General features: G+C 37.8%; 1 protein-coding gene across 1 annotated transcript; it reads right to left on the reverse strand.

Annotated features, from left to right (window-relative positions):
• Window positions 1–222: 222 nt before the first annotated feature.
• CFAP206 (cilia and flagella associated protein 206) lies at window positions 223–16,060 on the reverse strand. Its single transcript, XM_053937310.1, has 12 exons — window positions 15,806–16,060; window positions 14,437–14,520; window positions 14,047–14,137; window positions 12,815–13,003; window positions 12,398–12,556; window positions 11,723–11,931; window positions 10,868–10,987; window positions 8,222–8,420; window positions 7,343–7,480; window positions 5,185–5,378; window positions 4,031–4,174; window positions 223–1,751 (listed from the first exon to the last, which is right to left on the reverse strand). Exons 1-12 carry the CDS (start codon window positions 15,911–15,913, stop codon window positions 1,521–1,523), a joined length of 1,866 nt encoding a protein of 621 aa, XP_053793285.1. The 5' UTR covers window positions 15,914–16,060; the 3' UTR covers window positions 223–1,520.
• Window positions 16,061–16,391: the final 331 nt, after the last annotated feature.

The raw sequence follows: 16,391 nt of genomic DNA on the forward strand, positions 1-16,391 counted from the left end.
ACCTCCGCCAGTGGAAAATAACAAAGTAGGATAAAATGAAATTTCAGTCATCGGTTTACTTTTAAATAAAATGTATTTCTGGATTCTTGAAATACCAGTTTGTTGGTAAGAACTGTAACATAAAAGCCTCAAAGCAAATGATGATAATATAGAGAGACCACAGTAATATAAAGAAGCAACAGGGTATTTTTCTCTGGGAAAAAAAAAAAGAGATGCAGCTAGTAATTTCATTGATATTTTAATTAATAAATCGAATCATTGGTGCCCATTCATAATTTAAAAACATGGAGGAGCAGCACAGCTAGCTGCTACTGATTAGTTTATTTTCCCAAAGGAGAAAATCACGTAGTCAGAAACGATTTAGAAAAGTTCTTGCTTAGTGCTCTCTCCTCACGCTCCTTTGGGCTTTTTTTAATAATGCTTTGGTGATTTGTCCCTGTTGTGTAACTTTAAAAAGTGAAGCCAGATACTTTGAAAAACAACAAGAGAATGCTATCCTGCACAATGCCACAGAAAAATCACTCAGCAGCTTGAATCTTCGAGCTTCATTGTCACAAGCTTGTCCAACTACCAGCCAGGAAACCACACTGCATCACAATGCACACACGAAAAAAAGAGATTTAGAAACCTTAGCACACCCTATGCAATCACAGTTGTGCATCTGGACATTGTGCAGATAGCAGCTTAAGGACGTCTTTATTGTCATCAAAAGAATCTGTTTTAAAGTACCCCATTTCCATTTGAGAAGATGTTTCATCCTGAAGCTCAAATAATTCGGGTTTTCACAAACAGAAATACCATCTGCAGTTGTTGATCAGACCCGGCACATATTTCTTTGCCACAATGACATAAAGCTAAAAACTTTTTCTCTGTTGTGCTTTAGTTCTCAAACACAAGCAAAACAGAGCTTTCAGAGAGGTCCCCTGAAGTCAAGCTCCTATGGCTTGCAGTGTGCTCACCAGTACACTGTTTAGCCAAGAAATTGCTGGAGACATAAAAGGGTGCCAGAACCACCCAAGACAGATGCCCTCTTCTCAACCTGCCAGCCTCGGTCTACGCTCACTGGGCTGGGTTAACACCAGCACAAACAGACAGGCCCAAGCACCCAGACTGGTTTCATTTTGTTGGTTTTGCCTTCTTGACAATTCTGCTCTAAGGCTGGAGCTGTGACCTTTGAGTGACTCTCCCAGGGTAAGTTTTTTCATTTAAAGACAGTATTTCAACAAGCAATTGTTGCATTCAAATTTCAGTAAAATCCCAGAATGCTACATATTTAAATGTTGGAAGTGAAAGTCCTTGGGAACATCTTGATTCTAAATTGCTATTTAAAATCTGTGCTTCAGGCTTATCACTTCTGTCACTTAATGCCAGTCAGCAGTCCCAACAGATAAGATAAATTAAACAGACCAACTGTTCCTGGAATCAACAGACACGGCAAAATCTTTAGTGTCTAAATTCAGAAGTATTCAGGGATTTTTATATACACGTGCAAGATGTGTCTTCAGGTTTCTCATTTTCACCTATGTTTCATCCAGTGGTCTTGTTAAGTCTACTGTGAGCACATGAGTAGTGGGAGATGATCCTCCTCGGAGACCTTTCAGGAAAATCTGGGGTTTGGGTACATTGCTTGAGTTGTCACGCTTAGTCTGGGTGCCAACATCTTTTGGCAAGTACACTTGGGTGAAGTTCTCTCTTCTCATGTGGCTGAGATCAGTCTGCATGGCATGAGTTAACTTGCGGCGCAAGTTGGCCTAAAGACACAAAAAGAATCAGATTAAGCAAAACTTTGTTTGAACATTTTAACTCCAGTTACTCAGGAGTGTTTGTCTATTTTACATCTGTGGGCTTCACAAACCTGGAACATGGCCCACCTTACTCTCCTGACAATACACAGTTGTGACTGTGATTTGGTAAATCCTGATCTAACAGGATGTGTGAACAGCTCTTTAGGTACCCCACACAATTTTAAATTAGTCTCTTAATAATTTCATACCACTGGTCATAGTCCTTCAAATTTTGTTAAATGCTTCACCTTTGTTTTGTTAGAATAAAATGTTTTCATGGCAAGTGCTTCCAGTCTTTGTCTGGTTTCTGCCAAAAGTGATGAGGTTTAGGGGTTGGTGTCACAAAGTATCAGATAAAAGTTTAAAAATGCTTAAAGCTGATTATTCACAGAAATTGTCATAGATACACCAACAAAACTACTTCTCACAAAGTGTTAACATTCCAAAGCCAGCACTTGAAACAAAAATTGTTCCGTATTCCATGGGGCCTTCTCTGTCAGCAATGATGTGAAACACTGTAAATTATGATATAATGTTCTCCTCAAAATACACAAAATACAAACACAGTAAATGATCATATAATGTTCTCCTCAAAATACACAAAATACAGTCTCATGTGCTGGAATTCAGACCCTTCCATCTAAGTGAGAAAGTCCCTGGAGTCGGTGGAAGCTGGAGAGTGATACAGCTGGCCAAATGTCCTGAATGTTGTATCAGGACAAGTTAAAATATTCTCCAGCCTCCACCACTGAGGTGTCTCTCTCTGCTGGAATGGAAGGTTTTTTTTTTTTTTTCCTGAGGTTTTAATGACTCAATGTATGCTATTACAAGCAACTGTGCTTGCACAGAGAAACAAATGTGAGCTAAAAATTTTACTTCTAACAGCATATAGGTTTTCTAACAAAGTAATAGCTTAACATTTCATACCACTACAAGTTTTTTGGCCAAGTATGAACAACACAAAAAACCCCAAAGGCACGTGAGCTCATTCCTCTAACAAAACCCACAAATATGTCTCATGTATCCCTGAAGTATCAAATTCACTGATGCACTGGTAAACTATTTCTTTTATTTTTTCACATAGTTATTAAATGTTTTATCACCTCCATATTACAAATTAGCATAGTCAAAGCACTTTTGCATGCATCTGGATTTTTTCTTTCAGCTCCACATCACTAATCTCACATTTGGACAGCTGAGGCTAAAACACCCTTAGTACTTTAAAGTACATTCTCTAAATATTTTAAACTAATGAGCTACAAATTTGTTTGTGAATGGTCTTCATGACCAGATATTGCAAAATATCCATCTTTGCTTATGCTGAAGAGACACTGACCACATCTTATGTTTATTTATGCACTTTTGTCCTTTACAAAAGCAAAAGAGGCTTTTAGCTAGGCTTCTTGTAAACCTAATTGGCTTCTTTATATACCTCAGTAACAACTATTTCTTAGAATCCTTTATGAGCTAGCAACACTGCCAAGACTCCTCAGTCCAAAATTTTGGTTTCCTTTCATCATGCTAGGGATTTAATGGCAAAAAGGAAAACAGAAAGGAAATAGGCTGCCTAGTAGACCACAGGCCTCCACAGTGCATCTGTTCACAGAAGAAAAAAAAAAACAACCCTTTATCATTATATGTTCAGTTGATATTGTTAACTGCAATATTCTCTGTACTCCCAAGTTGTTCATTTCTGAATTCTGAAAATCAGGTGCTACACCTTGACAACTATATGTGATGGCAAACCCTAGAAAGAAGCTTCTGATATATTTACTGTTAATTTAAAATGTGGTAAACCTTCTATGGACAGACTGTGATTTCCAACCCATCAGAAAATCCTGATAGTATGACATACATTTGCTCTGGCTTTTTTCACAAAGAAATTATACAGTAGTATCTTCAACCCATGAAATTGATTTGAATTTAGAGCAACCTTAATATTTAATGGAATTCAATTTAAAACAACAAACTCTTATTTAATAAAGAAGGCAACTGAAAAATTTGAAATTAATAGACATAGCAGTGGAAGCACTGCTCAAAAAACAGGGAAACATATGTAAGAAGTGAGAGAAGAAGTCTAAAAATAAGGAGAGAGAATATCTAGAAAAAAAATTGAACCAGTTGTAATGAAGTATATGTCTTTGAATAAAAGGTTAGATTTATGTTTCGAGGAACAGAAGTTAAGAATAATTTATTCACAAATTTGTTATATCCAACAATGAAAATCTGGTAATAAGAGTACAAACCAATTTTATAGCTTTTCTTCTCAGTTCCCATTCATTCCATTCATAGGATCTCACAATAGTTGGAGGCAAGATATGAGTATCAGTTTGAGTACCACTCTCACATTTTGGGGGTGGTTTCATCGAACCTTTGCTTGCCTTTCTGGCCTGGATGAAAAGAAACAACCAAAGCCAAGCAAGGCATTGAGAAGAAGACACAGAAATAGCATTTGCTTTTTTAAAAGCAAATAGAGACCTGCAAACCACAAGTGGATAACGATTTTTACATTCAACAATATTTTTGTTCCCCGTGACCCCACTAAAAGGAAAACATTAAGTACCTGATGGATTTAATTTCTGACAGAAAACCTTTGAGGCAGAGGCCACAGCTGAGCTGCAGGCTCCTCTCTACCTAGTGATTGCTTAATCGTTGGATTTTAGAAAAAATGGGTCCCATCACCAGCAGTATTTTATAATGCAGGCACCTCAGTTTGTCTTCATGAATGGACTAAAAATCACAAATCATAACTGGGAGAAGTGCACACATCTCTGCTATAGCTGGGATACAAACTGTATTTCAAACTAAGGGCCAGTTCAAGACTACATTCTTTCCACTGCTGGGGATCTAAAATTCACAAGTGGATCACAGAGAATGTTGTCTATAAATCCAAATCAAGTCTCTGGATTTCACATAATAACACATCACATTCATTACTGATGACTCTCCTTTTATTTTTAATGTGTTCCATAACTCCTGTCCCCAGATACAACTACACCCTCATCCAGCACACATGGATGGACTGCTAAGCTACAGCTCCAGTTAACGTGATATCTGACATTATTTTCTCTTGCATTTATGTACTGGTCCTTTAAGCTACTTTTGCAAAAATAAGGAAAAGAAACACCAGACACAAGACCTGCCTAGGCTATGCACTAGCAGCTTTTATCACTGCCAGGATGCCTTGGATTTACATATTCTCCTATGAATAAATAAGGTAAGAATGACACTAAGTAGAGATATTTCTTCAATGCTCGGAAGACCTGGAAAAGATGGACCTTCAGCTAGGCAGAGGATTTTACTTCTTTCCTAAAGATAGGTATCATCTCTTCTCTTTTAGAAAGGACAGACCAACCAGTGACCCAGCAGCTGTTTAGCAAGAGGCATAGGCAGTGTGTACCTGTGCATGTGGGACAAGGTATTCAAACTGATGATGGAGCTCAAGCAGTTGAATTAGTTCTGCATATTTTTTTGCTTTTTCTACATTCAACTGAATGAACTTATCTGGATCTTGAGCAAAGATGTATGCAGCTTCTTTTGAACTGAAAACATAATATTTCTCCTTGTGCTTCAAAATTCCAATAGCAGGATTTCCTAAAAATGAGAAGAAAAAGCAACCCAAAATTAGCTCCACAAATTAAAATAGTGAACAGTACAATATCCAATACAAAAGACATTTGTAATCAAGATTCTGTGTTCCCTCAAGTTATTTTCACTTCCTTCATTTCTGAACTCAGTATAAACCCTTGAAAGCAAGCTTTTTTCAAATACAGAAAACTCTATTTTGTTAGGTCAGTAAAACTGCTTTTGATCAGTTCACATCCAGCATGCCTTAGGTCTCAGAAAAACAATAGATAAAACACATATAGCAAAGGCATAAGAAACCAGTCTCTACTCTCAAATGGTTCCCCTAAAATCTCCAGCACATATCTGATTGCAGATCAGTAGTGCATTTATACCAAAGGGCATAACACTGAGATGAACTGAAGAAGCAGATAAAGCAGCTGGGAAGCTGAACAACAAATTAACAGAGAAAATGAAGTGTCAATAAAGGCCAAATAACTTATATAGGAAAACACAAACTGATTTCAAGGACAGTGGCAGTTTGTACTTAAATGTCTTTGCCCAGGAAAGACCAGAATCATCATAGACAATCCCCTGAAAATACTCAGTCAAAAAAGGAATTATTAGTATGCAAACAGAGGAAGAGAAGAAAACCAATATTATAACAACCTATAGGCTACATTTGTAATAATACATTTTGTTCCAACACAACAGAACAAGTAAAAGGGAGCTAGGAGTGATCAAAGGCTTGTGATACCTTTCATAGGAAGGGTTAAAGAAGAAAGCCTCCTCAGCATTAAAAAGAAAAAAAGAAATAATATGATAGGGGGTTATAAAACTATGAATTGTGTGCAATATAAAATTACTATTTAGTAATTTTCCTAACAGAAGGACTATCAAGTCTTTGTTGAAATTATCAAGTCAGAGCTTAAAACCATCTCAAAAAGAGATACTTTTTCATAGCATATATAATTATAATTGTGGGGATCTTGAGAATAAGAACATCCCATGACAAACTCCAGATGGATTCCAAAATCAATTAGATAAATGAAAAATCTCTTTGAAGGATTATTAAACAGAAGGTTACAGACTCAACATTAATCAGAGGAAATCCCATAACCACCAACTGCTAGAACAAGGAAGGATATAATTAAGGAAAGATCACTCTGACTTGAATTCTCATAATTTTAAAGTGCACATGACTGCCCATGTGCAGTAATCAGATAGAGGGCTAGAGAGAGCTTCAATCCAACTAAGGACAGCTGTTCTCATGTGCAATACTAAATAAGCCTAAGTAAATTACATTGCCATTAAAATATCTATTCTTTAATATTGACAAGTAAATGGCTATATTTTCCTCCCAAATTCCCATAGGTTTAAAAAAATCCTATATGGACAGGTTCTAGAAAGGATAGGGAGATGGAAAACATGAACTGGAATAGCTGAAATAGGGCTAACTTTCAAGCCAAATGAGCCTAGAGAAACCAAAAATTCCTACAATTAGTTGACTTAATCAAGTGCACTTTTGCATTCTTTTCAGGAAAGATATTTAGTACTTTGTCATGACTATTTAAAAATACATATGAGGTAGGCATGAATGGCTATGTTTGCTACATATGGATGCACAAAATAGAAGGAATGGCCATTTCCCTATGCCTGCATTATAGCACATTAACAGTACCAAACCTGTATTCAGCTGCAGTGTAGGTTATACAGACACACACAGAGCAGGAAGAAACATTTATCCATCCCATCTTGTTTCTGCCCTGCTTCCTCTTCAAGCCATCCTACCTTCTACAAAGGGCAGTTTATTTGTGTATTTAAAAAAAGATACTTTAACAAGGGAAATAAGTTACCTGGGGTGAAAATTGCAAATGTGGAAAACCAGTATTCCAGTTTGGACATAGGAGGAGGATGCATTCAGAATGCCTTTACATTTTTCCTAATCCTTGTGTAAATATACAGTATGGAAAATACCTAACTACAAAGCATACCTGGTAGGGTAATACCTTTCACACCAATTGAATATGCACAGAAACCATGGTACTGGATCAGCAACTGATCAAAATTATCAGTAGTCTCTGGAAAAAGCCATTCTTGGTTCCTGAAATCAGAAACATTCACTCTGGTTCCTAAGAAAAGATAAAACAAAGGAAGGATTTCAATATTAAAATATCAGATGACTAAAAGCTAATAATATCACAGGATGACCAGATAACTCTGGTTTTCACAGGATGACCTGTAGTGCCCAGATCCCAAAAGCCAAACTTTAGTCCTGCCTTAAAAGAGAACCTACTGAAAATCAGTTCTGCAAGAATCTTCTTTAGTAGCATTAGTTTTCTTTGAAAACATGAGAGAAGAAAAACCAACAGGGACAACAACAGGAAGATAATATTTTATTATTTGATTTTGTTTTCACCCTCACATGCATTACAAACTCCCTGGCATAAAACTTGGTTCCTAGGGATACCATCTTACAAAAAAACTCTTCTGGTAACTGAAGCCCTGTTAAATTATTTTGTTTACACCCTATCCCTCAATTTCAAAAGTCCTGAAAGGTATAAAAAGACATAAATACACTTAAAAACTTTTACAAAAAATTATAAATATTCTCTGATCATGCTGCCATTTTGTAAGGTATACTTGTATCTAGAAGTTCTATTTTAATTTTATATGTAAAAATAGAATCATAAGCTACACTACATGAAAACGTAAATCTATACCCTACAAGGCTTATTTTAATTTACTGTGCAATTTCTGAGTATTAAAAAATCAACATATACCACCTTCTGTAAAGGATCTATTGTAAAGAAAATTCAAACTACAAAATCTTGGAAAATTAAGGAAAACCAAAAAGTTTCAACTTTCCATACCCACGGTTTCTTTTATCCTTTCCACATCACTTTTCACAGTCACTCCTTCCAGAAGAGATGTTAACATTTCCTCTGGAAAAAGCTGTGATTGGATTTCCAAGAATTGTTGTAGATTGTCAGCCATATTTGTGAGGAAGTTTAGCAGTAGCATTTCATGCTGAAAGCCAGTCCAAAGCTTGGAAAGTTCCATAAACAGAGGCTACAATATAAAGAAAATTATCTGAAATGCAGATTTGTTTTATGTCTACGGTGTAACCCAAGCACTGTGTACAACAATCTCAGCTATGAACAACACAGGGCTGATCTCCAAGGCCTTCAGCAACCAGAAATTCCAGGGGAACTCAGGGACACTGTAAGAGGAGCTTCCATCACATATGCCTAAAGCAAGTATATCCATGTCAACCCACAGGCAAGAGCTGTACTTTTCTGTATTTTACTCCAGAGCCTTTCTCAAATAAATGTACTCTGTGACCATGCTTTGAAATTAGCACTTCACTGACAATACAGTTTTATAACTGAAAATACAGTGTACAGGAGTAAGGACCAGAAGGAACACACCTGATTAATTACCAAAGTAGGTAAAACCACACCTATACACAAACTATCAGGTTTTGTTATTTTGTCTGCCTTGCTTCCAGAGTGAGTTGGTACCACAGCCCCCAGGCCATCATGTGTGTCAAAAGGAAGGGGTGCAGACCTCCTCAGAGTGCTCCAGGGTTCAAGGCAAAACTGGAGGCTGCCCTTCCCAGCACTGACATGCTCTTGGCATACAGGTGTAGGCACATAAAGAAGCAGCCTACAAGCTTTAAGATTAAATGCTATTTTCAATGACAGTGACATAAAATGTGCATTGTTACATCTAAACACACAGAGAGTATTTACAGGAAGAGATTCAACCAACATGAGATGTACACTTAACCACACATTTTATGCATGTTAACAACATTATCATAAGAGCAGCCAACAGAGCCAGCTCTGGAATTCATCAGCATTGCTAATGCTGTGGAAATGTTATGGTTACAAAAAGGGAAGAAACTAAAGGAAGATCAAAAACATTCTTAATAGAATAAACAAAAAATATTAATGAAATGTACTATTTTTCCTAAAACAAATGTTTACTACAAATATAGACCTTACCCTCTGCTTTTTAAAAGACAGAATGCCCAGCTTCTCTATCTTTATAGAGGATCCAGCTTGTCAGCAACGAGCCAGAGACAAGAAAAGTTATTTAAATTGTGTGTTAACAGAAAAATCTCTACCTGAAAAAGGATCTGAAATCAAAAGGCATTATACAGTCTGTCTTCAGCAGAGAAGACAAAACAACTAACCAACCAGAAGAGAGAAAAAATTCCAGGAAGGCAGCAAACAACAATAGACAGTTTTTAGGGAAAAGGGTAAGGTATATCAGTCACTCAAGCCCCACAAAGATATAGAAGAGGAAAAACTGTTTTAAGTAGCTGGACAAAAGGGGAAAATGTTCTCCAGATTAGAACATCTGGTTTATAAAATCAAAAGCATACATAAAGTGAAGCTTGGATCATTTAGTTAAAGTGCTGTTCCCATGAGTTTCCAGCTTGGATGCTCTTATGGGAAGTGTAAAAAATAGTCTGAGTAGGTGGGGTCATGATCTTCCTTTTCCTCCACAGTGGGCTTTATTTTGCTTTCTAATAATTAGCTTAGAATGTTGAAAAATAACCTAAAATATGTATGAAACTGCATGCTGGTGCAGCAGCTAAGCACAAGGAATTGGAATGATAATCAAATCACACAAAATAACAAGCTCTTGAAAGAAAAGCAAATTAAATGAAGCTGGTTTCTAGCATATTTCTCTCCCATTTCCTTTATAACATGCCAGCACAATAATCCCAGGTTTTCACAGGCTCATTAAGCAGCCTCTCTCATAAAACCTGTAGTTTACAGCACTCATTCCCTTTCCCCCTAATACCTCCTTCCCATGTCCTGTAGCTCCCACCCAAGGGTGCAACAGTACCAAATATCAATCCTTCAGTGGTGCTCACTGGCCAGAGAGCACACAAACCCCATTTCAGACCTGATCTTGGTAAGGCTCTAATTGTGTGTCTCTAGTTGCTCTTTTTTTCCCTCTAAAACTTGCAGAAAATTACATATTTTGAGATCTTTGGACTCTGACAAATGTGACTGAAACTTGCCAACAGGTTCAGAAGCTATTGGGAGGGCAAAAGAGGCTGACAGCCCCATCACAGAAACCCAGTTTCTTCAGAAAAATTATATCAATGACTCATACTGTAATTACAGGGATTGCTATCTGAGGGAACTTTAAAAGAATCATACTTTATTGTGCTGTTTTCTGAAATCATTATGTTCTTACAGTTTCTACAAGGAACAGGAAAGAATATATACACAAACAAAAAAGGAAATCTACAAATAATGACAACTCAAGACACAGTAAAATACCATTTAATTCCTTTGCTCCCTTTTTGTACATTAGCTTCTTCTTACCTTAGTCTTTTATTTGCCCCTTCAAAAACCACAGATGATATTGTAATGGAGAGAAAATTTGTAGCCTCTTGCTAAATATAAGCTATTCAAAAACACACCAGCAAAGTATCTTACTTTAATAATGTTTTCTACTGAAGAATTAATGGGTTTTCCATTCATAATACTTACAAAAACTTTTCTGGACTCTATGGAAGTCTTATCCTGCACTGTGTTTTTCAATACCATCATTGCTGCTTCAAACTGAACATCCAATGATTCAACTTCTTGAGCACTTGTAATTGCATTAGACTGGAAAAAGAACATCAGGTAAGACATATTGCACTCCAAAAAACAAGTATTTAGTAATAAGTATTTACCTGGGCTTCTTCATTCAACTATTTTCAGAACAATTATTTTAGGGAATGAAATGGACTGTAGCTATCCACAAAATACATTTTTCCTTAAATGTTTAGGTGTTCAGGCACTTCAGTCACACATAAACTACCAATTTTTATAGAAAATTTTCTACATTTTCCCAATGAAGAAAACAAGACCAAAAAAAAAAAAAGAAATACTTTTTTTCAATGCCTTATACAGGAAAGACTAATAAAAACCTGCAGTTTCTCAAAAGACAAATGAAAAGCTTTTCATTAACAAAACAAGAATTTAAATTGTATTCTTCAAAGACTTTTGATGATTCTATATATTTTGGGGGTGTCTGCAGACTAAAACTGAGATGATTTATGGATTGATCAAGGAGATTTTTTTCTCTCATGCCTTTTGGGGCAGAGAATCAGTATGCAAGCAACTGTTTAATGGTGGACTTGGCAGTGCCAGGCTAATAAGTTAATGGTCTGACTCGATGATTTTAAAGATATTTTCAAACCCAAATAATCTGTGGTTCTTTGTCTGAAGATATATTTCATTTTGTTTCATTTATTTCTGAATATTTTTTCTTATATTTCTGTCCTGTTCAAGTAGGTAACTTGAAGACATCAAACAAGACACATCTGCAATAAAAGCCCACAGGATATAACATCTCACCTGAAGGATGCAAAGGAAGGCTTCATACTGTCTCACATTGAACAGTGCTTCTTTTAATTTAAAGAACCTAAGCCTGGAGAACCTCTGGGGCTCTTCCTGCATGGCTTCCAGCAGGGCTGTGTAGTGGTGGGCTAGCAGCTGGCAGGAATTCAGACGCTCATCCAGAGTCCGCGTGGCCAATGGAATGGCTTTGTTCAGGATGCCTGGCACTATTCACATGGAATAAATATGAAATATGTATAAAAAGAATTGTTGAAATCATTATCACATGGTTAAAGTGCAATATTTGAGCATAATGGTCTTCCAATGAAATTTTGATTTCTACATTTTGTTCTTATATTCATGCATTTCTAAATACTTGCAAACCAGATTAAACCACCCTATCTCTCTAGTCAGGTTGTTGCAAATATTTAGAATTACAGTTGTGGAACTATCACAGTCAAGTCAAGGAATGTGAGAAATCTTGCTGTATCGTAGATGCAACTCTGTTACTACAACTGACATGGGTTTCCTGAGAGAATCTGCACAATTTTCAATTCTCAGATTCTTAACTTGTAGAATACCAATAACAATAACATGGCTCCCTAAGATGGGAAATTATTGGAGCAGCTCCAGTGAAGAAGTCCAGGAAGAATGAATTGGGAATACCCAGCTCATATGCAGTTGTTTACTTACAGTCATCAATGCCACTTCCTCCTTTCTGGCACTGCTTGTTGTACAAACGAATTCCTGTCACTAGCATGGCAAGATCTTTCAGCTGTTGCTCTTTGTCCTTCTTGCTGAGTGAGAGGAAAGTAATCATCTCTGGCTGGGGGAATACACTCTGCAAGGCAGCTGTAAGCATTACAAAGTCGGAGAAAACCCTCAGTATGAGGGAAAAGAAAATCAATAAGCAAAAACAGCCTCTCCTGAACAAATGCAAAAAGTAGGAAATCTATGGGAAATTTACACTTCAAGGCTGAGCAGTGACAGTTTGGATAGCAAGCATTCATCACAGTTTACCATGTTTGTATCTAAATATCAGCAAAGAGAAGGTGAAATTTTATTTTTTCAAGAAGAAAAGCCCAATTTCACAGCTGGGAGTTTACTGACCTGTTACCTCCCTGACAGCCTCAATATCTGTTGGGGATCCCAGGCCAGATCTCAGCAGCACATAGATAACGACCTTTTGATACACATTCTCCATTTCTTCTTGCACACGTGGACCACTCTCTGTGATGGCTCTAACTACAGGAGCTAGTTTTCCTTCCAGAACACGCTCCTGCTCACTCAGTAATTCATCTAGGAAAGAAGGTAACTTAGAAAGTGCTATCTAAATCCTTTGAAATTTGGCTCATACAGAGGGTGTAATTCATTTGCACAATCAGAGCACCAACTTAAGGTTTCTGAAGCACAGGTATGTGGAACAGATGTTCATAGTACCAAACCATTAGAATTAAAAGCAGCTGAGTTAAACATTAATAAAATTAGCATAATTAACATCAGTCAGTAGAGTCCTGAGAACTGTTCAGGCCAAATTAAACAGCAAGTCTCTGGCTCTCTGGACTCCTCTGACTGTAGGAGGACCTAACTTACACACATATTTCAAACACACCTGAAGATACATGCTCAAGTCTGAATACTACTCAAGATCTCAAAAACTTGCTGGAGTTACTGAGCTTACAGAGTTCAGAGGATTTAGGAGCAGCTTCCAGTGTTGCTAATTTTTGGTTTTAATCCATGCTAATAGGAAAACATTTTCATTATCTCCCCACAGAGAAATGCTTTTTTCACGTCTATTCTTGTTCTGTGTTTTCTATTTCCCAGCCAGCCTCCACTGTCCCTTTCAGATCAGGAATTACATTTACAGCAGAGGCATTTTCCCCATCTCATTTTATTTTCACATTCTCATTCTCAGACCATATGAAATTATTACTGATGAGACAAAAACATATTCAGCTAAAGCTGTAACTGTTCAAGATTACTCAAATCTCCCAATTAGGGATATTGGTAAAATACTGACTTCTGAGTGCCTTCAGGTGCAGGTGCAGGTGCAAGCTTTTCTTGCTGACAGCAGATAACCACTGAGCCTGAAAGTGTAATTGTCTTCAAGCAACCTAATACATTCTATTCAGTAAATCTTTCAGACAGCGTGAGAAGAGTGTACTTTCAAATCTAATTCAGACTTTTCCCTACTATATCCACACTGAAATATCAGACTCGTGTACAGCAAATTGCTCCTGGGATTTTTATTTTGCTTTACTGCCAGGACTCATTTAACAGTAATTACTATTCTTAAATTATAAACTCAGCATCAACTTTTATGAAAACATATTTGAAATTACCTCGGTTTGCATAGTTCATATCAAAGTAAACTTGCATCTTAATTGTGCTTAGGGATGGGTTTGTTGTGTCAAGCAGTCTGGCAACACAGAGCTAAAAAGAGAGTCAGAGAAGTGAGTTCTTTCTCATCTCTGGGGAAACATTGAACTGATAGTGATCTACTACAGGTTTTGCAAGAGCTGTAGAGCTCCCTCACTACCATTTTCTCCATATAAAGCTTTTCTAAGGCATTTATTTATGGAAACTTAATCCAGTCTTTAGCTACAGAGCCGTGAGAATAAAGCAGCACTAAAATTTTGAAAGTGTTCATGTCATTTTAGTTACAGGAACAGGTAGAAAATAATGCTGTCGTCTTAGATAAGTAGTGACTCTCAACATCATGTCAGAATTACCTGGATAAGATCTTGCATATCGTTTTCTGTAAGTATTCGATCCATATTAAAATCATTTCTTGGATCTAAAACAACAGCTTTCACCTAGAGATTGCCAAAAGAAAGATACTAATTTATATCACAAAATATCATCTTTGCAACTCACTTTTTATTTTCTGAAAAATCTCAGATGCATTCAATATTTCTTTACTATTCTTTTTTTCAGTCTTTGATAATGAAACAATATTACTTCATTTCACATCTTGCCAGTTTCAATCTCAGTTCTCAGGCACAAATGAAGAAAAAATATTTTTGTGATACAAATATTTAAATATAGCTCCTTTAAAAATTATTTGGAAAAATTTTCCTAAGTAACATTTTTTGAAAATCTATCATGGTTGTTTATAAACTTCTAAGTAGGTGTTATATGCATCGATATAAACATTTACCATTTGAATAAAAAAAACCCCCATAGTGTCCTACATGCAGGAAAATAAGTGCATGTTTGCAATTGGTGTTCATGCTGGGTGTCTTGCCAGCCACTTGTACGAATTTTTTACTCATTAAAATTTTCCTGCTTAGTTGATTAATACTGCTTTTGAGCCCGTCTTTTTTCTAAAGCTCCAGTGTCACCTTTAGGGGAAAAAATAGCTTATTAAAAGTACTGCTGTGAAGCATTTACATTTATATACAAATTTATCAAGAGCTGATCATCAATAAAGAAGGAATCTAGCCCATCTTTCTTCAGACACAGTTTTGCAGGCATATTCAGACTCTATCCTGCAGCAGTGCTGTGTCTCCTAAGAGATGCCAAAATGTAAAATGTTTTTAGCATATTTATAGTTGTCTACCAAGGACAATACTGAGATTGATTCCATTAAATTTTCACTTTAAATGGGATCAAAGCCCATTCCTTCAAATATTCAGCCCATTTATACTACCTGGCCCTGTCTGAGCAGAGCAACAAACAAAATTACCCATCACAAGAGAGGGAGGAGGCGAACATCGAAGAATAAATATAGCTGCTGCATTAAAGAGTCACCTATGCATCACAGGTTCATTAATGAGAGTGTGAAGAAACGTTATTAAAACTTGGCAAAACTTCTCCTTTTCACTTCTGAAAGAAAACAATGGTTTATCTGCCTGCAGAAGAAAGAGCTCCGAGTTGGAGCTCAGAGTGTTTGCAGGACTCGGCACCTGCAGCCGTCTTGGAGCATTATATTCACATAAGATTTCAGATACTTTTTCAGGTTTTTAGGACCTGGATGTCGCTGAGCGTCCCTTTAAAACATCTCACTGCAGGCCATTGGAAACCAAAATATTTCCAAACTCGGGTCACCGCTGAAAGCCTCAGCTGCCCCAGCCCCTGAACGCTTCCTTTCGCGCTTACCACGAAGGCCACCAAGGTTTCCGAGAGGCTTTGTCCCCGGGCAGCGCACTCCAGGCCCACCTGGCGGATTATTCTCTTGATGACACTTTGGGCCAGCTCGCCGGACATGCTGGCCAAGCACACACGCCTTATAACCGGGTTAGATTCACTTGAGCGAGGCTCCCTGCCGGCCCGAGCCCGCCGCTCGCCGAGCAGCCCGTGCCGACGCCAAACGCCCCCAGCGCCGCCGTGCCCGCGTCCGGCCGCTGGCGACGGGCGGGAGCGGCCGCGGCCCAGCGCCAGCCCCGGGCGTTGCCATGGGGACGCGGCCCGGCCCGGCCTGGCCCACCGCGGGCAGGCGGGATGTGAATTTACACAGAGAGAGAGAGAGAGCGCAGGGAGACGGGGTTTGTGCAGGAGAGATGGGGCAGGGTGCGCGCTAAACTCACACGCCTGTGTATTCCAAAGAGGCGGCTGTAGAGGCACAGGCGCGGAGGTGTGAGTGTCTCGGCGCACACACGAGCCAGCCGTGCGTGTGGACGTCTGCAGCTATGGCTGTATGAAGGTGTGTGTAAATCTAAATACGTACGTATGTATAAAGACACAT

The sequence above is a fragment of the Vidua chalybeata genome, chromosome 3, assembly GCF_026979565.1.
Source record: "Vidua chalybeata isolate OUT-0048 chromosome 3, bVidCha1 merged haplotype, whole genome shotgun sequence".
NCBI lineage: Eukaryota > Metazoa > Chordata > Aves > Passeriformes > Viduidae > Vidua > Vidua chalybeata.